The 24,886-nt window shown below is 45.0% G+C and overlaps 1 protein-coding gene across 2 annotated transcripts in view; it reads left to right on the top strand.

The window, feature by feature from the left end:
- KIRREL3 (kirre like nephrin family adhesion molecule 3) overlaps positions 1–24,886 on the top strand; it is a 692,535-nt gene that overhangs the window by 570,038 nt on the left and 97,611 nt on the right. For both annotated transcript variants that reach the window (XM_063437213.1, XM_063437212.1), the window contains exon 6: positions 19,545–19,695. In XM_063437213.1, the coding sequence (XP_063293283.1) occupies positions 19,545–19,695 (151 nt within the window). The remainder of the gene's footprint in view (positions 1–19,544; positions 19,696–24,886) is intronic.

The raw sequence follows: 24,886 nt of genomic DNA, 5'->3' as shown, positions 1-24,886 counted from the left end.
GACTGTCTGGGGGTGCAGTATATTATCTATAGGAGGGTCAGACTGGGGGTGCTGTATATTATATATAGCAGGGGCAGACTGTCTGGGGGTGCAGTATATTATCTATAGCAGGGACAGACTGTCTGTGGGTGCAGTATATTATCTATAGAAGGGGCAGACTCTCTGGGGGTGCAGTATATTATCTATAGAAGGGGCAGACTCTCTGGGGGTGCAGTATATTATCTATAGGAAGGGCAGACTGTCTGTGGGTGCAGTATATTATCTATAGGAAGGGCAGACTGTCTGGGGGTGCAGTATATTTTCTACAGGAGGGGCAGACTTTCTGGGGGTGCAGTATATTATCTATAGGAGGGACAGAATGTCCGGGGGTGCAGTATATTATCTATAGGAGGGGCAGACTGTCTGGGGTGCAGTATATTATCTATAGGAGGGTCAGACTGGGGGTGCAGTATATTATCTATAGGAGGGACAGACTGTCTGGGGGTGCAGTATAATATCTATAGGAGGGGCAGACTGTCTGGGGGTGCAGTATATTATCTATAGGAGGGTCAGACTGTCTGGGGGTGCAGTATATTATCTATAGGAGGGTCAGACTGTCTGGGGGTGCAGTATATTATCTATAGGAGGGACAGACTGTCTGTGGGTACGGTATATTATCTATAGGAGGGTCAGACTGTCTGTGGGTGCGGTATATTATCTATAGGATGGTCAGACTGTCTGTGGGTGCGGTATATTATCTATAGGAGGGACAGACTGTATGTGGGTGCGGTATATTATCTATAGGATGGTCAGACTGTCTGTGGGTGCGGTATATTATCTATAGGAGGGACAGACTGTATGTGCGTGCGGTATATTATCTATAGGAGGGGCAGGCTGTCTGGGGGTGCAGTATATTATCTATAGGAGGGTCCGACTATGGGAGGGGCAGACTGTCTGGGGGTGCAGTATATTATCTATAGGAGGGTCAGACTGTCTGGGGGTGTAGTATATTGTCTATAAGAGGGACAGACTTTCTGGGGGTTCAGTATATTATCTATGGGAGGGTCAGACTTTCTGGGGGTGCAGTATATTATCTATAGGAGGGTCAGACTTTCTGGGGGTGCAGTATATTATCTATAGGAAGGGCAGACTGTCTGGGGGTGCAGTATATTATCTATAGGAGGGGCAGACTGTCTGTGGGTGCGGTATATTATCTATAGGAGGGTCCGACTGTCTGGGGGTGCAGAATATTATCTATAGGAGGGTCAGACTGTCTGCGGGTGCAGTATATTATCTATTGGAGGGGCAGACTGTCTGGGGTTGCAGTATTTTATCTATAGGTGGGTCCGACTATGGGAGGGGCAGACTGTCTGGGGGTGCAGTATATTATCTATAGGAGGGTTAGACTGTCTGGGGGTGTAGTATATTGTCTATAGGAAGGGCAGACTGTCTGGGGGTACAGTATATTATCTATAAGAGGGACAGACTGTCTGGAGGTGCAGTATATTATCTATGGGAGGGTCAGACTTCTGGGGGTGCAGTATATTATCTATAGGAGGGTCAGACTGTCTGTGGGTGCAGTATATTATCTATAGGAGGGTCCGACTGTCTGGGGGTGCAGAATATTATCTATGGGAGGGTCATACTGTCTGGGGGTGCAGTGTATTATCTATGATGGGAGGGTCAGACTATCAAGGGGGTGCGGTAAAATATCTATGGGAGGAGGGTCAGACTGTCTAGGGGTGCAGTGTATTATCTATAGGAAGGGCAGACTGTCTGGGGGTGCAGTATATTATCTATGGGAGGGTCAGACTGTCTGGGGGTACAGTATATTATCTATAGGAAGGGCAGACTGTCTCGGGGTGCAGTATATTATCTATAGGAAGGGCAGACTGTCTCGGGGTGCAGTATATTATCTATAGGAAGGGCAGACTGTCTGGGGGTGCAGTATATTATCTATAGGAGGGGCAGACTGTCTGGGGGTGCAGTATATTATCTAAAGGAAGGGCAGACTGTCTGGGGGTGCAGTATATTATCTAAAGGAGGGGCAGACTGTCTGGGGGTGCAGTATATTATCTATAGGAAGGGCAGACTGTCTGGGGGTGCAGTATATTATCTATAGGAGGGGCAGACTGTCTGGGGGTGCAGTATATTATCTAAAGGAAGGGCAGACTGTCTGGGGGTGCAGTATATTATCTAAAGGAGGGGCAGACTGTCTGGGGGTGCAGTATATTATCTATAGGAAGGGCAGACTGTCTGGGGGTGCAGTATATTATCTATGGGAGGGTCAGACTGTCTGGGGGTACAGTATATTATCTATAGGAAGGGCAGACTGTCTCGGGGTGCAGTATATTATCTATAGGAAGGGCAGACTGTCTCGGGGTGCAGTATATTATCTATAGGAAGGGCAGACTGTCTGGGGGTGCAGTATATTATCTATAGGAGGGGCAGACTGTCTGAGGGTGCAGTATATTATCTAAAGGAAGGGCAGACTGTCTGGGGGTGCAGTATATTATCTAAAGGAGGGGCAGACTATCTGGGGGTGCAGTATATTATCTATAGGAAGGGCAGACTGTCTGGGGGTGCAGTATATTATCTATAGGAGTGGCAGATTGCCTGGTTATATGATATTATGTTATACTGTTAAAAAAAGCTGTAATAGTTCAGGTATTTTTGGGTCTGCAGTCAAAGTGTGACAGACTGTTTGCTTGTATATAATTCTTGCTTATGATCTTCAGATGCACAGACCCCAAGCTTTATACAAATCAATGCTATTTACATGTTGATGAGCTTTTCCATGTTTAAACCTGAGTATTTGCAGACGATGAGTTCAAAGCACGGTAAATCCCTCCAAAGCTCGTTCCCTGGAGAAAATGCGAAAATCGGTTCAGATGCCCATGAGGTTAATCTGTTGCCAGCCCATTGCTTTGCCAGGACAACAGAATGTAGGGAATGATGTCTCTCCAAGCCAACATCCCACGTGTTCTCTAAGTCCCTAATGGTACATGGCGCCTCGTGTCTTTTGATGTGCTTTTGGATGGCACTGCAGAGCTTTGATAGCACTGCCAGGTTCCATCTGCAGGAATGGGCACGAGTGATACATTCTATAGGATGTGCCCCGGATGGCGAAGACTGATTGTAAACACTATGCCATATGGGTTGGCACTTTCCTCGATCACGCTTTGTGTAAAGAGGAGATAAGCTTAGTCTAAGGTTCGGATGTAAACGAGAAATAATCTTTACTGAGTGCTGCATCTGTGGACCATAACCCAAAGAGCTTACCATCCAACATGTCTCATTACGTGGGAAGAATCAGTCTATTACCTGTATCACAGTTCAAACAGTCACTGAGAAATTAAACTGTTAGATTATAATTTGTGCTGAATAATTTGTATAATTAAAACAAAAGAGAGCAGATTGTATTGTTCATTGTTGATTTACTGACTATGTTATCGTTTGTAAAAGGTACAGATTAGATCTTTACCCTGTGGACCTTTCTGGGCTCCAGCAATAAAAAACTCACCTTGTGTCCCTGAGTCATAATATCACTTTTAATTCAATGAATTGATTGAGAATATGATGTGATTACTTTGTTGTGTTACTTACTGAGACGAGAATTCACAGTGAATTTCCAATTTAAGGCCAGAGTAGCCATTCTGGCATCATGGCTGACTTTGTCCAGTATGGCTATTTGTATCCTTAAAGCTGTGTTCTTCTTACAAGGCTGTCTGTTGGGTGGCTCACTGACCGCACACAATTTGGACTAATTGCAGTTTTAAAAGTCCGTTGTTTACTAGTATTTTAGCAAACACTGAATGGCCCTACAGTAAATAAAGGGTTAAGCTAAAGAACATTATTTAAGTTGGGAGTAAAATGATTAAATTGGCTTGATCTTCACTTTAATTAATTATTCCTGCATTAAGGGCAGCTCAAGGTCAATTTCTTTAGGATTTTAATTAGTGTGGTTGTCTCAAGTGTGTAGGAAGAGTTTACCAGTAATCATTGTTTTTTTTTTGCTCTGTTTTTATTAATTGCTGTTGTTTATAGAGAACGCTGATATTTCTTCTAATTAATGTAAGAAATGTTTCGTTTTGCTGGGTGTTGGTTCTATAGCCTTTTAATCCCTGCTGCTCCCTCGTCTGTAAACTGGATGAGAAACTAGAGCGGAGGAAAGTTGCATATACAGTATTTTATAAAAAAAAATAAAAAAAAATTGACAATTGGAGTGGAAACAGATTAATACTAATATGCTTGAAATTTGCACAACAAAATACTCTGAGCACTGTGCTTACAGAAAATCCACTCATATCCCTATCAGTCCTAAAATATAAAGATAACAATGGCCCGGCCCCAAATACACCCATAAGCTCAGTCCTATCTTCTAAAGCTAACACCGACCTATCCAGCTGGCCCTGGCCCCAAATACATCCATAAACTCAGATAGTCCTATCATCTAAAGCTAACACCGACCTATCCAGCTGGCCCCTGGCCCCAAATACACCCATAAACTCAGTCCTATCTTCTAAAGCTAACACCGACCTATCCAGCTGGCCCTGGCCCCAAATACACCCATAAACTCAGATAGTCCTATCATCTAAAGCTAACACCGACCTATCCAGCTGGCCCCTGGCCCCAAATACACCCATAAACTCAGTCCTATCATCTAAAGCTAACACTGACCTAACCAGCTGGACCCCGGCCCCAAATACACCCATAAACTCAGTCCTATCATCTAAAGCTAACACTGACCTATCCAGCTGGTCCCCGGCCCCAAATACACCCATAAACTCAGTCCTATCATCTAAAGCTAACACTGACCTAACCAGATGGCCCCCGGCCCCAAATACACCCATAAACTCAGTCCTATCATCTAAAGCTAACACTGGCCTAACCAGCTGGCCCCTGGCCCCAAATACACCCATAAACTCAGTCCTATCATCTAAAGCTAACACTGACCTATCCAGCTGGTCCCCGGCCCCAAATACACCCATAAACTCAGATAGTCCTATCATCTAAAGCTAACACTGACCTATCCAGCTGACCCCCGGCCCCAAATACACCCATAAACTCTATTATAAAAAGAAATAACACAGATTTTTCAAACCGGCCCAAAATTCATCAACACCTAACATTGACTTATACAGCTGCACCCCAAACCCGAAATCTTTTGCTTAAATTCAACCAAATGTTAAGACTGACATAAACCAAATCACAGTCCCAAATCTACCAATAAACTCAGCCTAACACTAACATAACTTACCTGCCAACATTGGGAGATATGAGTTTGGGTGGCGTGGCATGTCTAGAAAGAGGACCCCCCCCCCACACACTTAAAGGGCCTGTTTGGCCTGCCCCCAACTCACAGCATCTTACAGGACCCTAGAGATCTTCCTCAGCGTGGGCCTGTCTAAAGGGCTCAAACCAGAGGCGTAACTAGAAACACCCCAGGCCTGTTGCAAAAATTGCCCTGTCCTCCCCCCACCCATGTGTCTCATTGCCCCGCTCCCAGACCCTCCATCTGTCTCATTCCCTCTCTCCAAGCAAACCCCTCCATGTGTTCCATCCCCCCAACCCCTCCATGTGTTTCCTTCCTCACTCCAATCAAGCTCCTCCACGTTTCCCATCCCCACAAGCCCCTCCATGTGTCTCATTCCACCAAGCCCCTCCATGTGTCATTTTCCTCCCCAAGAAAGCCCCTGCATGGGTCGCATTTCCCTCCTGCCCCTCCATGTGTCTCATTTCCTCCTGCTCCCCCCTTGTGTTTTATTTCCCCCAGCCCCTCCATGTGTCTTATTCCCTCCCCTCAGTCCGTCCATGTTTCTCATTCCCTCCCCCCCTTCATGTGTCTCATTCTCCCCCAAACCTCCTCATGTGTATCATTCCCTCCTAAGTGTCTCACTTCCTCCCACCCAGTCCCTCCATGTGTCTCATTCCCTCTCCCGAAACCTCTCCATTTCTCATTCTCCACTCCAATCAAGTCCCTCCACATATCCCATCCCACCAAGCCCCTCCATGCGTCTCATTCCTCCCCCTAAGAAAGCTCCTCCATGTGTCTCATCCCCCCACGCATCCCCATCCATGTGTCTCATTCTCCCCAAACCCCTCCATGCATCCTATTCTATCCTCTCTAGCCCCTTCATTAGACCCATGCTATCCCCCCAGCCCCCTCATGTGTCCCATTCTATTCCCCCCAGCCCCTTCATCTGTCCATCCAATTTTATCCCACCAGCCCCTTCATATGTCCATCCTATTTTATCCCTCCCAGCCCCTTCATGTGTCCATCCCATTCTTTCCCCCCTCCCCCCAACCCCTTCATGTGACCATGGTAGTTATGCCACTGGCTTATACTGTGCTACCCGAAGACACCAGGGAACAAAAAATCAGGACAGCAGGAGAGGACCCTGATATTGATGCTTGGGACAAACACTTCCTCCCATGTCTGTTAGTCACGGACCCCTGGATGAGTGTGGAAGCCGGCTTCCTGCCCATCAACTATGGTCCAGGTCTAAGACACCATTTGGGAGTTACCCAGCCCAGCCGCCATTAGCAGCTTTCCATGGTTGCCACTGGTTTGGCACTTTCCCTTCATTCAATGGAACCGAATGCTAGCTCCCTGGCGGCTGTTCGCATGAACCAAACCCACAAATGGTCCTGAGTGGTACTAAGCCGCAGCCTCTATGGAACTAATTTTGGTATGAGGACTTCGTGGATCCCCAATCACCTCAGCGGGACTTAGCCGCGAATATTATGGAGCTATTTTCGGCATGAGGTGACAGTGCGGTTCCCGGACAATTTGGTCCGGGATTTTGAACCACTTTGAAATCCACCAGGAGAGTGCTTTTTGGAGGGAAGGTGCCTGAGACTAAGGGGAACAAAGGCGGAGCACCCTGTATTGCGGCTGCAGGAGCTCCCGAAAGTTTGTGGCCGGTCAAAACTTTAACACGGTGGTGTTTCCCCAACACTGCATGGATCTGAGCGCTATTTGGAGAACTTGGGCGCTCAAATGAGGGCTATTTAGGTTTGTATAATTTATAGGGTTATTTTATGTTTTTGGGTACTTGTGTGTTTTTATATTTTGTGTTGGGCTCTCCATTCAAGGGAGATAATTAGCTTACCGGTCTTTAACGCAATTATCTCCCAGTCCCAGAGATTAATGTGATGGGCTTGTGTTGAGTACAATAGAGACCCCCTGCTAGGGTCTGTACATAAAAGGCTGGGTTTGGCTCATTAAATGAGTTGTAATCCCAGAACTATGTGTCGTCTAGTTACTGGGAGGGGAAAGGGCTAATCACTGCTCAGCACCTTGTTCCAGCTCATGGAGGATTCAGTGGGGAAAGTCCTTGTAAGGACTACAGCTTCCAGGACCCTGTGTCATCCAGTCCCTGGGAGGGAATAAAGCTAGTCCCCTATCCTGTTCCAGGACGGAGAGGCTCCAGGAGGACCCCAGTCAAGCCACGGCGATTGGGGCAGAAACGCTGAGGTTTTTCCCGGTTCCAGCTAGGAAGTGATACTTGGCGGAGGTACAGGTAGCTCCGCTACAATACTGTTCTGCCAAAATCAGGAATATTGGAGGGCCTGACATAGCCAACCACATTCCAGCCACAATGAGGATGCGACTGGGTTCTGATTCACAGTGCAATCTCAGTAGCTCTGAAGATGATCCGCAGCCATTGGAGAGACACTCTAGCAGTGGCAATGCTTGTTCAGGGAGATCTGTTCCCCACCCCAAGGCCTGTGGATCTACACAGCCTCCCCTTACACCAGCGATCCAGGCAAATACCGTATTCACCCTACAGAAGCCCCAGCCCTGCACCTGGTGCCAAGTTTGCTATATTTCAAGTATAAACACTTCAAAATGCTCCCGAACTGGCCTTTCCTAATTCCAGTTTTAAATTGACATAATTAGTGGTTCACAACAAGGGGCCCCCAAAATAATAGTCTGACAGCGAATGCTTTATGGAAGTAATGTAACTATGTAACTAATGCTGCACAGAAGAAGTTTAAAAAAAACCAAACATAAAAACAGTTTGAGCTATTCGTACGGTAAAATAAAAGGGATCCATAACTCTTTATAATAGCCGTTATTAAATTATGTTTTTTAATGTTTTATTTTATTGTTTATTTTTTCTAAAAATTGCTGGCTGACTCGGATTGCTTTGGGCAAGGACATCGCTATTGTGCATAAATGTCTTCAAAAAACTGCCAACAATTAGAAAAACAGGGAACATTTTATTTGTGCAATAATATTATAATTGTGTACAGAAGTAGATACATAACACCATAAAAGCACTTGAGAGAGAGTCTCACTTACATGTGTTAAGCTTCACCTTCTTCATTTGTGATGGACCTAGATTGGACCATTATGAAGGACAGTGAGATTTATAAAACAGCTATTTTTCCAGTTTATTGGAAAATTAATGCATTATTCAGTTTTTCTAATCTCCCTGGATTTGTATTGTTTTAATGTTAGATCATAATATACATTATTTGCCAATCCATTGCGCAAATTAAAAAATGCAGTTTAGTAGATATATTGTCAATAAACACATGCTTTCGTTTATTACTGCATTTTTTCATTGGAGCCATATCTAAAAACCGCTTGTAAAAGCTGCAGATCTCTTGTCTGTTACCATTGCAAGCCCTCCCCTTCTAACCCCGCCCAGACTTTCTGTGGCTGTCCAATCACAGACTTCCCAATGCAGCTCAATGAGAAGTCTCTGCAAGATAGGTGCTTTGGTGCTTTGAGCAATTACTGCTTCTTGAGTTTATCTCCACTGACCTAAACAACCAGGAGTAACTAGGTTAATTAATAAAAGTGGCAATTTCTCTTAAAATCTACAAGTTTTGTAAAAAAAAAAAAGAGGACACACTCTTCACAGATAAAGCAATTCATCACGCTGCTTTAGGTGTTTCGAGGGTCCTTTAAACATGATCCCAGTAAAAATTAGATAGAATATTTGTCAAGCCTCGATAAATGTCTCCATGAACTTAGAAAGGTTGCCAATCCTCACGGCTGGACGAAGATGCACATTCCCACCAGCTATGGGTGCATTATTTATTTTCCTGTAACATTTTAGGCTCTGTGGATACTTTCTCTGATTCTTAGTGCAGCTCACTGGTTAAACCGTCTCCAAATGTATTAATATTGCATGTGCTATAATGCTTCACATATACTTTTATTACTTTATACATAAAAAATATATAGACTATAAAGAACCTACCTCTGACAACATCCCTGAACTCTGCCTTTATTTACATTCTAGTGAGATTGTTCTATGCAAATTCCTGAATGCTTAAAGTAAAGAGTTTACTTTACATATATTTGCATCTCTTTACTTATTATGGTTTGTTGCGGACAGAATGCTTTTAATATTGGTGTCTGTGTTTCACCCTTCGCAAACAGCAGTGAGTGCCATTATTTGGAGGTCATTGAGACAGAATCTGTCGGTTTGTTAGCAGATAATTGTTATTGTCTGAAACACTGTGTGTGAAAAGAGTCTTTGTAAAAATGGGGTCTGGTGATGTCAGAGGGGACAATACAAAGGACTGGATTACAGGTCTGGGACAAGGATTGGACAGAGGGGATGATACCCGTCTGGGGGAAGGAATGGACAGAGGGGATGATACCCATCTGGGGGAAGGAATGGACAGAGGGGATAATACCTGTCTGGGGGAAGGAATAGACAGAGGGGATGATACCCTTCTGGGGGAAGGAATGGACAGAGGGGATAATACCTGTCTGGGGAAAGGAATAGACAGAGGGGATGATACCCTTCTGGGGGAAGGAATGGACAGAGGGGATGATACCCTTTTGGGGGAAGGAATGGACAGAGGGGATGATACCCGCCTGGGGGAAGGAATGGACAGAGGGGATGATACCCGTCTGGGGGAAGGAATGGACAGAGGGCATGATACCCATCTGGGGGAAGGAATAGACAGAGGGGATAATACCCGTCTGGGGAAAGGAATGGACAGAGGGGATGATACCCGTTTGGCGGAAGGAATGGACAGAGGGGATAATACCTGTCTGGCGAAAGGATTGGACAGAGGGGATGATACCTGTCTGGCGGAAGGATTGGACAGAGGGGATGATACCCGTCTGGCAGGAGGAGTGGACAGAGGTGATGATACCCGTCTGGCAGAAGGAGTGGACAGAGGGGATGAAACCCGTCTGGGGAAGGAATGGACAGAGGAGATGATACCCTTCTGAGGGAAGGATTGGACAGAGGGGATGATACCCGTCTGGGGGAAGGATTGGACAGAGGGGATAATACCCGTCTAGGGGAAGGAATGGACAGAGGGGATAATACCCATCTGGGGGAAGGAATGGACAGAGGATATGATACCCGTCTGGGGGAAGGATTGGACAGAGGATATGATACCCATCTGGGGGAAGGAATGGACAGAGGGGATGATACCCGTCTGGGGGAAGGAATGGACAAAGGGGATGATACCCGTCTGGGGGAAGGAATGGGCAGAGGGGATGATACCCGTCTGGGGAAAGGAATGGACAGAGGGGATGATACCCCTCTGGCGGAAGGAATGGACAGAGGGGATGATAGCTGTCTGGCGAAAGGATTGGACAGAGGGGATGATACCCGTCTGGCAGGAGCAGTGGACAGAGGTGATGATACCCGTCTGGCAGAAGGAGTGGACAGAGGGGATGATACCCGTCTGGGGGAAGGATTGGACAGAGGGAAGGATACCCGTCTGGGGGAAGGATTGGACAGAGGGGATGATACCCGTCTGGGGGAAGGATTGGGCAGAGGGGATGATACCTGTCTGGGAGAAGGATTGGGCAGAGGGGATGATACCTGTCTGGGGGAAGGATTGGACAGAGGGGATGATACCTGTCTGGGAGAAGGATTGGACAGAGGAGATGATACCTGTCTGGGGGAAGATTGGACAGAGGGGATGATACCTGTCTGGGGGGAAGATTGGACAGAGGAGAAGATACCTGTCTGGGGGGAGGATTGGACAGAGGAGATGATACCTGTCTGGGGGGAGGATTGGACAGAGGGGATGATACATGAGCGGAATACTGTATCCTGAAGAAATGTCTGGAATTCCCAAATGGTCAGCGGATAAGGGCCGCTTGCATGGCAGGACATAGCTTAATCCCAAATCAGAGAATTGCCATTGCCATTCTTGGTCAATTTGACATTTCTGTTTTGCAGTTTTATGGCCCAAAGAATTTAATCAGAAAGAGGGCTACTATTAGATTATTATGCACACCACCAATTCAGTCTGCGTCCTTTATGCCATCTCAAATTGAGCTCGGCAATCTCAAATTGAAATGAACATTCCCAGTGGTAGTTATGGTGGCAGGAGTGTCCTTGTGCCCCCACCCCCATTCATTGAAAGGAGTCAAACATTTTTTAAGGATTTGACTTCTTAACTGGAGTCTGCCTGGCACCGCTCCTCATCTACCATCATGTCCCAAGACCCGCGTTGCTCTGTCACATCACAAAGTTCCACATGTCCCATAAGAAAGCTATAGTTCAGCCGTTTGCAGCAGATCGGTCTGTCAGATAACCTGCTTCCTTGTCTGTCACTGCAGTAAATGCTTTAGTGACTACAATCTGAAAGTTTGTTCTGACTAGATTAAAGTTATTCTGGGTATAATTCACAATCTAACTGTTCTCGTAGTAAGGGGTGTTACATGGCCGAATGACATTAGTTTGATGCAAACACAATATGTTCCTGGGAAAAACTATCAAAAACATATTGTATGAATGTTCGAAGCGGGTAGCTGCAGGCGGTGATTTATCCACAGCCATGAAAAGATATGTATTTAGCATTTTTATATCAAATTTATTTTTTCATATAAGTTTCAGTTAATGCTGATCTTCAAGCAGGCTGCAGGTTATTTAAGAGATGGAGATGGAAAATGGTCCTTAGTAAATAAATAAATAAGTAAATGAATATGTATTGAGCTCCCCTCGAATGCATGGAATATGTGTCTGGGCGAGGGGACACAGCTGTCCCCTGCAGGCAGGCGTTTAATAAATATCAGCTGATTGGATTGGAATTTTGTTATCAGTAAATTGTTAGAACATAACATTTCAAATAAAGCACCCCCACCATTGTTTTTCTTCGTCACTCCAGAGCCTCTTGTTTGATTTCTTTTTAGGGATAGTTCACTTTAATCCAATGTTCTGTGTTATTCTAGTGTCCGAAGCCCAAAACACTGATAATAGAACAGATAAGATGGTTTTATAGCTAGCATATGTTCCTCATTGTCACTCTGAAATCAAGACTCCGGGCTTCATAAAACTGAAAGCTTTGCATCCACTATTTACCAAAATGTAGAGAACTGAAAGCCAAGTGTCAAAATGTAGGTTAAAAAAAAGCTAATTTGGAGAAATTCGCCAATTTTAGCCCAACATTTATAATTTGGTTTTCTGTTGAATAACATTTTGTGTTTAGTAACTAAAGTGAATCTTCCAAGAATTATCTATTAATTGATTAGAGTAGTGAGAATTTCTGGGTGCGGCTGCAGATTGTTGTAAGAGACAAAGTAACCATTACGACCTAGTGTCTTGGTGAATTGTGAGACAACTTACCTTGTTATGAAGACATTTGTAGAAATATGTGAAACATGGGACCAGCAGGGGGAGCTATATCTCTTTGAGCTGACTGTTTGATGTAAATGATGGAGTTAGGCATCCTCAGATGTATACAATAAAAGACAAAGAAAAAAAAGAGTTACCTGCTCACTAGCGCCACTGACAATTCACCTTCCTTGCTTCAGCCAAGATATCTCTAATGAGGCAGAGAGGGTTATGCTTTTAACCCTTAATAGGGAACACATGGGATGGTCGGCAGCATTGTAACATGACTGTGTGATACAAATACACAATTCCCTATTTAGGGTTAATAAGTATGTAGGGGTTTAGAAAAATACCAGATTTCTTTGCCGGAAGCTCAAAGAAGCCGGGTGAATAGTCAGTGTAATATTATTATTATTATTGGTATTTATATAGCACCAACTAATTCAGCTGCGCTTTACAATATTATGAAAGTGGGAAATTTACAATAAATGATACAATTACACAGTGACACAGGAACAATAGGTGGATGAGGACCCTGCTCAAACGAGCTTACAGTCTAGAGGAGGTGGGGTACAAATACACAACCGGGCAGCAAGGGTGACAGCCACCAAACAAGGTGGAAAAGTAGCAGAGCTGGAGGTGAGAGTGGAGTATGGCTCTTTAGGAGAGCGAGAGACAGACTTGGGCAAGTATAGATACGTTACTCTGGGAGTCCATAAGCATTTCTGAATAGATGTATTTTAATGGACTTCTTGTCAGGATCTTACCTGGTTTCACCTGGCTTTGTACAGGAGTTTGCCACGAGCTCCTGGAGGAACCTGCTTGCCAGCCTCCTGCCCACAGACTATGGACGCTGTGAAAAAATAATGTGAAAGTCTCTGTTCGTGCAATTGTTATTATATGGTTCGTTTACCGAACAACCGCACGAACCAGAGACCACCCTGGAGCTTGTTAACACCTATTAACAACTTGGGATGTTTCTCACCGCAGTGTTCTAATTGTTCGTCTAGGTGGCCGCAATTCCTGTAGACAACCACGAGGTGGCGGCCATCTTGTTCGCATGAACGCAGGCAGCGGTACTCCCATCATCGCCTGCATTTGGTTCTATACAAGTTAGAAGAGCACTGTTCGGTGGCACCATTCTTCTGGATGAAGAGAACAAGCTCCAGGTTAAGACTATTGACTCTGTTCGGTGGTTTGTTAGTTTTCAAACTACCGAACTAGACCGATCGCAAACCCAAATTCATGACTTCCATAACATTTCTGAACCACTGAACTGATCTGGGTGATTTTTGGATATCTTGATGTCTTGGCTCATGTTTGGGGGGTTGGAGAACTATATACACTCTGGGGATTGCTATATCACAATACTCCCCTGAGTATAATCACTAGGTATAATCACTAGCTCTTATAAGAGCTGTTCCTGCTACACTCTTTGGAGTAGGTCTACCCACTGGAAGCTGGATCCTGGTCTTGGGTCCAGGGTGGGTGGAGGACAGCGAGACCCCAACCAAGCTGCAGTGGTTCGTGGGGTCTACAGTACTTACGGGGTCTGGTGGAGTGCTTGGAGCCCTCGGTGAGCACTAGGGGCATCGATTGATGGAGGTACCCGGTTGGGGTGCCAGGTAGTCCGTCACACGCTCACCCTTGCAAATAAACACAGACCAAGGTCTATGATACAAAAAGCCAGTGTAAGGATCGAAAGAGGGGTGAGGTATGGGAGGAACGACAGGTGCGAAAGATCAGCCTGGCGGCAGCATTCATTACCAATTGTAGCGGGGCAGTTTGGCTTTTGGGGAGACTAACTAGGAGAGAATTACAGTAATTCATGTGAGAGATTACCAGAGCATGAACAATCTCCTCGGCAGCATCTCGCCTGAGAAAGGGGCGGATGCGGGCAATATTTTAAGGTGGAATCGACAGGTTTAAGCAACATCCTGGAAATGTGGGGCAAAGGTGAGACCAGGTTTAAAGATAACATCAAAACAACGAGCTTGCAAGGATGGACTGATGCAAACACCATCAACTTGCAGGGAGAGTGAAGGAGGAGGATCAGCATTATGAGGGGAAAAATAAGAAGCTCAGTTTTAGAGAGATTGCGTTTCAGAAAACAAGGGGACATCCAAGAAATAGAAGGAAGGCAAGCAGTGACACATTGCAGGACCGCGGGGGAGAGATCAGGGCAGGAGAGATATATCTGGTTATCATCAGCGTACAGATGGTAGCGGAATCCAAAAGAGTTTATGAGTTTGCCAAGAGAGGCAGTATAAAAAGAGAACAGAAGGGGACCAAGAACAGATCTTTGGGGGACTCCAGCCGAGACAGGGCGAGAGGAGGAGGTGTCATAGCAAAAGGAGACACTGAACGAGCCTTGGGAGAGATAGGAGGAGAACCAGAAGAGGACAGAGTCACAGAGGCCAAGGGATTAAAGAGTTTGGAGGAGGAGGACATGATCAACAGTGTCAAAGGCAGCAGAGAGGTCAAGGAGAATTAGTATGGAATAGTGGGCTTCGGATTTAGCTGCAATTAGGTAATTTGTAACTTTAATAAGAGCAGTCTCAGATTGAAGAGGATCGAGGAGGGACTTGGAATTTAGGAAGTGAGGAAGTGTACGACCCACTTAAGACGTTTGCCTTGATGTGGCAGGTGGGCTTACATCTAATGGCCATTGGAGTTACTAAATAACCTCCATTTATATAAATATACATAGGGATTTGGGCTAGTGCACAGGGAACTCTTTTTTTCTTTGAGCTGATGTGTTCAATGGTCGTTGCTGTCGCCCAGGAGTAGTGGCAGCACAGGACTTATTTTTGTGTAGTTTTACCCTCAGATATATATCTATATATATTCACAAGTCATGGTAGTGGCACAGATTTCTCAATCTGTGGATATCACGAACATCCTCTTCTCTTAATTTGCTGAGTAGACTCATTCGTGCTTTTTCAGTAACAAAATTAGTAAATTTCCCTCTTTTGAAAAGTCATCAAATAGAAATCTGTCAAAGAGCTCACTTTAAGGGTCTTACAAGAAGTACACAGTTTGTGTTCACAGGTTGTACAATATCCTGTATGGTTTGGGGGTAGCCTTTCTTTACTTATGATATCACAAAGTGAGGGGTGGGCTTATTGCTGGAACAGTACTGAACTCGATAAAGGCACACCATAACCACTTTAGACTCATCAGTCAGTGCAGGCAGCTTGTATGGCGCCTTCTGGGAGGATATTGAGATCATTATATATGCAGGCAGCTCGTATGGCGCCTTCTGGGAGGATATTGAGATCATTATATATAATGAGTATAAAGCTGGCCTCTTAGTGGGTAGTCTGCTCAGGAATCCACCTACAATCCATGTTTCCCTTTAATCTGCTTATTCACAATCTCTCAGATTGTCTATTAAAACACAGCAATTAACACAGTTGTCAGAACGTGTGTAAGAATCAAACGCCTTGTTCAGTCATCCTCCCCGGGATGGCGGAGTGTGTAATCAGGGCAAAGGGTTTGCAGGTGCAGACCCCCTGGCATGGCATGTTCAATACGCAATCAGGCAAAATTGGCACCGTAGCGAGAGGCTCTCATCAATCAGCTGGAGAGTCATATCGCGCAAAGTGCACACTATGGGTTACAGTAACCCTCTCAGTGCTGGGTGGGTATATATCTGGGTATGGGTTACAGTAACCCTCTCAGTACTGGGTGGGTATATACCTGGGTATGGGTTACAGTAACCCTCTCAGTGCTGGGTGGGTATATATCTTGGCATGGGTTACAGTAACCCTCTCAGTGCTGGTTGGGTATATATCTTGGCATGGGTTACAGTAACCCTCTCAGTGCTGGGTGGGTATATATCTGGGTATGGGTTACAGTAACCCTCTCAGTGCTGGGTGGGTATATATCTGGGTATGGGTTACATTAACCCTCTCAGTGCTGGGTGGGCATATATCTGGGTATGGGTTACAGTAACCCTCTCAGTACTGGGTGGGTATATATCTTGGCATGGGTTACAGTAACCCTCTCAGTGCTGGTTGGGTATATATCTTGGCATGGGTTACAGTAACCCTCTCAGTGCTGGGTGGGTATATATCTGGGTATTGGTTACAGTAACCCTCTCAGTGCTGGGTGGGTATATATCTGGGTATGGGTTACAGTAACCCTCTCAGTGCTGGGTGGGTATATATCTGGGTATGGGTTACAGTAACCCTCTCAGTGCTGGGTGGGTATATATCTTGGCATGGGTTACAGTAACCCTCTCAGTGCTGGTTGGGTATATATCTTGGCATGGGTTACAGTAACCCTCTCAGTGCTGGGTGGGTATATATCTGGGTATGGGTTACAGTAACCCTCTCAGTGCTGGTTGGGTATATATCTTGGCATGGGTTACAGTAACCCTCTCAGTGCTGGGTGGGTATATATCTGGGTATGGGTTACAGTAACCCTCTCAGTGCTGAGTGGGTATATATCTTGGCATGGGTTACAGTAACCCTCTCAGTGCTGGGTGGGTATATATCTGGGTATGGGTTACAGTAACCCTCTCAGTACTGGGTGGGTATATATTTTGGCATGGGTTACAGTAACCCTCTCAGTGCTGGGTGGGTATATATCTGGGTATGGGTTACAGTAACCCTCTCAGTGCTGAGTGGGTATATATCTTGGCATGGGTTACAGTAACCCTCTAAGTGCTGGGTGGGTATATATCTGGGTATGGGTTACAGTAACCCTCTCAGTGCTGGGTGGGTATATATCTTGGCATGGGTTACAGTAACCCTCTCAGTGCTGGGTGGGTATATATCTGGGTATGGGTTACAGTAACCCTCTCAGTGCTGAGTGGGTATATATCTTGGCATGGGTTACAGTAACCCTCTCAGTGCTGGGTGGGTATATATCTGGGTATGGGTTACATTAACCCTCTCAGTGCTGGGTGGGTATATATCTGGGTATGGGTTACAGTAACCCTCTCAGTACTGGGTGGGTATATACCTGGGTATGGGTTACAGTAACCCTCTCAGTGCTGGGTGGGTATATATCTTGGCATGGGTTACAGTAACCCTCTCAGTGCTGGTTGGGTATATATCTTGGCATGGGTTACAGTAACCCTCTCAGTGCTGGGTGGGTATATATCTGGGTATGGGTTACAGTAACCCTCTCAGTGCTGGGTGGGTATATATCTGGGTATGGGTTACATTAACCCTCTCAGTGCTGGGTGGGCATATATCTGGGTATGGGTTACAGTAACCCTCTCAGTACTGGGTGGGTATATATCTTGGCATGGGTTACAGTAACCCTCTCAGTGCTGGTTGGGTATATATCTTGGCATGGGTTACAGTAACCCTCTCAGTGCTGGGTGGGTATATATCTGGGTATGGGTTACAGTAACCCTCTCAGTGCTGGGTGGGTATATATCTGGGTATGGGTTACAGTAACCCTCTCAGTGCTGGGTGGGTATATATCTGGGTATGGGTTACAGTAACCCTCTCAGTGCTGGGTGGGTATATATCTTGGCATGGGTTACAGTAACCCTCTCAGTGCTGGTTGGGTATATATCTTGGCATGGGTTACAGTAACCCTCTCAGTGCTGGGTGGGTATATATCTGGGTATGGGTTACAGTAACCCTCTCAGTGCTGGTTGGGTATATATCTTGGCATGGGTTACAGTAACCCTCTCAGTGCTGGGTGGGTATATATCTGGGTATGGGTTACAGTAACCCTCTCAGTGCTGAGTGGGTATATATCTTGGCATGGGTTACAGTAACCCTCTCAGTGCTGGGTGGGTATATATCTGGGTATGGGTTACAGTAACCCTCTCAGTACTGGGTGGGTATATATTTTGGCATGGGTTACAGTAACCCTCTCAGTGCTGGGTGGGTATATATCTGGGTATGGGTTACAGTAACCCTCTCAGTGCTGAGTGGGTATATATCTTGGCATGGGTTACAGTAACCCTCTCAGTGCTGGGTGGGTATATATCTGGGTATGGGTTACAGTAACCCTCTCAGTGCTGGGTGGGTATATATCTTGGCATGGGTTACAGTAACCCTCTCATTGCTGGGTGGGTATATATCTGGGTATGGGTTACAGTAACCCTCTCAGTGCTGAGTGGGTATATATCTTGGCATGGGTTACAGTAACCCTCTCAGTGCTGGGTGGGTATATATCTGGGTATGGGTTACATTAACCCTCTCAGTGCTGGGTGGGCATATATCTGGGTATGGGTTACAGTAACCCTCTCAGTACTGGGTGGGTATATGTCTTGGCATGGGTTACAGTAACCCTCTCATTACTGGGTGGGTATATATCTTGGCATGGGTTACAGTAACCTTCTCTGTACTGGGTGGGTATATATATTGGCATGGGTTACAGTAACCCTCTCAGTGCTGGGTGGGTATATATCTGGGTATGGGTTACAATAGCCCTCTCAGTGCTGGGTGGGTATATATCTTGGCATGGGTTACAGTAACCCTCTCAGTGCTGGGTGGGTATATATCTGGGTATGGGTTACAGTAACCCTCTCAGTACTGGGTGGGTATATATCTGGGTATGGGTTACAGTAACCCTCTCAGTGCTGGGTGGGTATATATCTGGGTATGGGTTACAGTAACCCTCTCAGTGCTGGGTGGGTATATATCTGGGTATGGGTTACAGTAACCCTCTCAGTGCTGGGTGGGTATATATCTGGGTATGGGTTACAGTAACCCTCTCAGTGCTGGGTGGGTATATATCTGGGTATGGGTTACAGTAACCCTCTCAGTACTGGGTGGGTATATATCTGGGTATGGGTTACAGTAACCCTCTCAGTGCTGGGTGGGTATATATCTGGGTATGGGTTACAATAACCCTCTCAGTGCTGGGTGGGTATATATCTGGTTTGCTTTTCAGTAAGAGAATTTGTCATTGTGTTTGGGTAGGTTTGTTTTTAGAATTGTGTATATATTTCTTTCTTTTTAATGGTCTTTGTTTAACTCTCTCTTAATCTGCGTTTCTCCTCCGCAGCCTGTTTTATTCTTGTTTTTTCTGTTGCAGACCTTGCTGAGGGACGGGAAGAGAGAAAGTATTATCAGTACACTTTTCGTCTCATCGTCCGAGATAGAGAACGGTCAAACCATCACTTGCCGAGCCACCAATAAGGCTGTGCCAAATGGAAAAGACACAACAGTCACCATCAACATCCAGCGTGAGTCCCTGTGCTTTGTCTTGTTTGAATATTCCCAATGTCAATATACCACACGCAGCCCCTGGGCTGGGACCTACTTTCATCACTGTTAACACCAGGGGGTTAGAGACCACTGTTAGCAGCAAGGAGTTAGAGACCACTGTTAGCACCAGGGAGTTAGAGACCACTGTTAGCACCAGGGAGTTAGAGACCACTGTTAGCACCAGGGAGTTAGAGACCACTGTTAGCACCAGGGAGTTAGAGACCACTGTTAGCACCAGGGAGTTAGAGACCACTGTTAGCACCAGGGAGTTAGAGACCACTGTTAGCACCAGGGAGTTAGAGGCCACTGTTAGCACCAGGGGGTTCAAAAACCACTGTTAGCACCAGGGAGTTAGAGACCACTGTTAGCACCATGGGGTTAAAAAACCACTGTTAGCACCAGAGAGTTAGAGGCCACTGTTAGCACCAGGGAGTTAGAGACCACTGTTAGCACCAGGGGGTTAGAGACCACTGTTAGCACCAGGGAGTTAGAGGCCACTGTTAGCACCAGGGAGTTAGAGGCCACTGTTAGCAACAGGGAGTTAGAGACCACTGTTAGCACCAGGGAGTTAGAGACCACTGTTAGCACCAGGGGGTTAGAGACCACTGTTAGCACCAGGAAGTTAGAGGCCACTGTTAGCACCAGGGGGTTAAAAAAACACTGTTAGCACCAGGGAGTTAGAGACCACTGTTAGCACCAGGGAGTTAGAGACCACTGTTAGCACCAGGGAGTTATAGACCACTGTTAGCACCAGGGGGTTAAAAAACCACTGTTAGCACCAGGGAGTTAGAGACCACTGTTAGCACCAGGGAGTTAGAGACCACTGTTAGCACCAGGGAGTTAGAGACCACTGTTAGCACCAGAGAGTTAGAGGCCACTGTTAGCACCAGGGAGTTAGAGACCACTGTTAGCACCAGGGAGTTAGAGACCACTGTTAGTACCAGGGGGTTAGAGACCACTGTTAGCACCAGGGAGTTAGAGACCACTGTTAGTACCAGGGGGTTAGAGACCACTGTTAGCACCAGGGAGTTAGAGACCACTGTTAGCACCAGGGAGTTAGAGGTAGTAGTGTTTAATACAGTGCCTAATACCGCTGGCACACTGCTCAGGTCTCTGTCTGCAAACCAGACAAATATAGAGTACCAGTCACCAGTATGAGTGCACCTGCTGAAAACATGGTTTATTTCATTACTGACAGTGTTTCATATGATATAATTAAAATGGAATATCTACTGTTATTGAATGGATAATGGAACAAATTGATTATCAAACCAACGTTCTAGAACCAAGCAAGAATAAAAAGAACATCTCCATTTAAAGGGAAACTGTAGGCACTGTAACCTATTCATGTAATTTAAGTGGTTATTGTACCAGGAGTCTCCTGGTGGTGTCCTTCCATTGAGTGTTAAACCGTTTTTAATGTGAAACGTCCCAGCAGTCTATCACCTCTGTGCTGTATGGGCTAATGAGGTAGTATTAGCTGAGTGCAATGGGTGGCTGTGATTGGCTGAGATTGTCAGCTGACTGGTTTTAGCCTATCACATCTCCCATTGCTGGTATGAATCGGTACTCCAGGCACTATAACCAATTCAATGAGATGAAACAGTTATAATGCCTGCAGTGTCACTTATATGCCATAGCTGGACCGGTCTCTAAAAGCCAGTCCCACAGTTTAGATACAATGTTTTATGTCCTTGCAGTAGTCTAAGGTGTGTTTTGTATTAATATTGTTTACACCGTTACTTATATCCCACAATCACCAGCCCGCCATTCCTGGTGTAAATATGTAATTAAAGCGATCAGAAATACAGAATACTCCTGTTTGATATGTAACCCCCGGTAATGTAGCACCATCTCCCGGGAGTGACACTGTTTATTGACTACAGAAAAACCACCCATTCAGTCCAATACCAAAGTCACGGAAAGAATCATTGCCATGACAGAGTAGGGAAGATAAACTTTGATCATGAATCATCTAGCTGTAATATTTGTGTCCACATGAATCTATCACTCTCTATTTCCCCTCCATCCATTTATATTCACCATCTCATATTGACCAAGAGATCGCAATCAGTCTTTCAAAAGGAAACAATAAAATACTCTATTATTACTAATTACTAATACGTAGAGTTCTTCTGGCCAAAGTTCAAAAATTGGAGCAGTCTCCATGACAACCAATGGAATGGTCCTGGTCATTGCTCCATCTTACTCCAGCATTTCTCTTGAATGACCCTTCATACCGAGCCCGATGTACACAACACCATCACCCCATGCCTGTCCTCCTGATACAGACAGACCAGCACCTTCCATTCTGTTTAGATTATGCCAGAAGCATGAAGTGCTCCTCCATAGTAGCTCAGAAAGCCTCTCCTGCAGGAATAAAGTGTCCTGGCTCCTCTTAAAATGCACGGGAGCCTATGTGAATGAAGAGCGTTTCATATAATGGTGTCTGCATATTACACAACTCACTATGAAGTCACCTAAGGTTGCTGTCTCTCGGGATGTCATGTTAAGTTTATCCTTCCACTCAGCAGGATCGCAATGTGACACAGAGACAGATTCCAACCTGGACCTATTAAGACTGTTCCTGTCACTGCGGGGTGAATCCATGGAACTGAGCTGAAGGATCAGTGGACCATTAACTTTGTCCCTTTCTCAACAGGCGGGAATAGTGACTCATGGAAGGAAGAACCTTGAACCAATTATCGCTGTCACTGTCACTGCAGGGTTGCCATTGACCCAACAGTAGTAAGAGAAAGACTGACCTAAAACCTTTCTGCCGTGTCTCCGTCTGAATATTTTCTGTAAGATTCTCTCAGCATCGAAGGGGTGGGAAATTAAATGATACTCTGTCTCCTCTTCTCTGACTTAGGACCTGTATTGAACAATGGTATTTATAACCGTGCGTTTCAGTAATAACTGATGGCACAGGAATTGTCGGGCATTAAATAGCATCTTCTTTTCGGGACATGCTAATTGGAAGGATGAAAGACACAACAGCTATCGGAAGACTTTGAAATGAGATTTCGAATGAAGATCTTGCTTGCTCTGAATTGCTTACGCGGAAAAGCAATTAAAAATGCTATTAACGGCTATGAGCTGCATCTGGAACGGAAGAACACGCATTGAAAAATAATTATACTTAACTCCCCTCTTGCTGACAGTTTCTTACATGCGAAATCCAGAGAACATTCAACAGGGGTCCAGTAATTTGTAAAGGAGGGGTAGGATTAGAAATGAAGGTGTATATCTCAGGAGCCCAAGGCTGCTTGTTCACTAGTGATATTATAAAGATAACACAATTCATTTCAAAGTTATACATTTTAATTATGTAAACATTCACTGCTACTTATAGATTCTGTTTTGAAGTGACCATTATATTATGTATTATATATGTATATATTTTATTGATGAAACCCCTTAATACTTACATTACATTACTCACCCTCCTTAGTGAATTGTTTGTTAAATATAGACACGGAATCAAGTGAAATCTCACCAGTTAATATCGCAGGCTGGTGGAGAAACTAGAACCAGTGGATCTCTAAATGGTATAAAGTACCATGTGGACAATGTTCTCCACAGCGATCACTTTCATATCAATATTTCAAACAAAACTTTAAAAAAAATTAAATAAAATAAAAAAACAGTTTCTACGTATACAACTAATGAAAAAATGTGTGAAAACTGAGACACCAGATACCAAAAGAAAAAAAGGGAAAAATATTCCAAAACAAATATCGCTTGGCAGCACTGTGACACCAGAGCCCTGTGGGGCCAAATGTTATTTGTTTTTTATTTTAAGCCTTAAAGAGCCACTCCGAACTCCTACAGCATTTTAACTTACTGGAAAGCTTTATTTGTGAAGAGTGTGACCATTTTATTTAATTCTGCAAAATGTGCAGATTTCAATAGAAATTAACACTTTCATAAATTAACCTGGTCACACCCCCTGGCTATCAATCAGACGACTGCTCATGTTACTTCCTGGTTTGATTAGCTCAGTGAAGCTAAACTCAAAAGGCAGCAATTTCCCAGAGCACCTGCCTTGCAAAGACTTCTCATTGAGCTGCATTGGGAAGTCTGTGATTGGACAGCCACAGAAGGTCTGGGCGGGACTTGAAGGAATGATTTGAAAAGGCTGCAGACAAGAGATATGCAGGTTTTGAAAACTGTTTTTAGATATAGGTCCAATTAAAAAAAAAATGAATACATGTTTTTACTGGAGGTATAATTACTAAACAGTGATTTAAAAAATAGAAATTGTATTTGGAAAGTAGAGTGTCCCTTTAAGAGACTTGGACTGATAGTTTGGTGATTGGAAAGAAACTCACATGTACCCATCATGTAAACTCATCATTCACATGTACCCACTCTAATGTACCCTCTCCTGTGTACCCTCTCTCATTTACTCACTCTAATGTACTCACTCACATGTATCCTCTCTCATGTCTCCTTTCCCGTGTACCCTCTCTCATGTCTCCATTCCCATGTACCCTCTCTCATGTCGCCATTCCCATTTACCCTCTCTCATGTCTCCATTCCCATGTACCATGTCTCATATCGCCATTCCCATGTACACTGTCTCATGTCGCCATTCCCATTTCACCATTCCCGTGTAGCCTCTCTCATGTCTCCATTCCCATGTACCCTCTCTCATTTCACCATTCCCGTGTACCCTCTCTCATGTCGCCATTCACATGTACCCTCTCTCATGTCTCCATTCCCATCTACCCTCTCGTATGTCTCCATTCCCATGTACTCTCTCGTGTGTACTTGATTTTGTGTCTCCATTCCCATGTATCCTCTCTCATGTCGCCATTCCCATGTACCCTCTCTCATGTCACCATTCCCATGTACTCTCTCTCATGTCACCATTCCCATGTATCCTCTCTCATGTCACCATTCCCATGTACCCTATCTTGTTTCCATTCCCATGTACCCTCTCTTATGTCTCCATTCCCATGTACCCTCTCTCATGTCGCCATTCCCATGTACCCTCTCTCATGTCTCCATTCCCATGTACCCTCTCTCATGTCGCCATTCCCATGTCGCCATTCCCATGTACCCTCTCTCATGTCACCATTCCCATGTACCCTCTCTCATGTCTCCATTCCCATCTACCCTCTCTCATGTCTCCATTCCCATCTACCCTCTCTCATGTCTCCA

This window comes from Pelobates fuscus, chromosome 11 (assembly GCF_036172605.1).
Source record: "Pelobates fuscus isolate aPelFus1 chromosome 11, aPelFus1.pri, whole genome shotgun sequence".
Lineage (NCBI taxonomy): Eukaryota > Metazoa > Chordata > Amphibia > Anura > Pelobatidae > Pelobates > Pelobates fuscus.
This window is presented reverse-complemented; position numbering and strand designations above follow the sequence as displayed.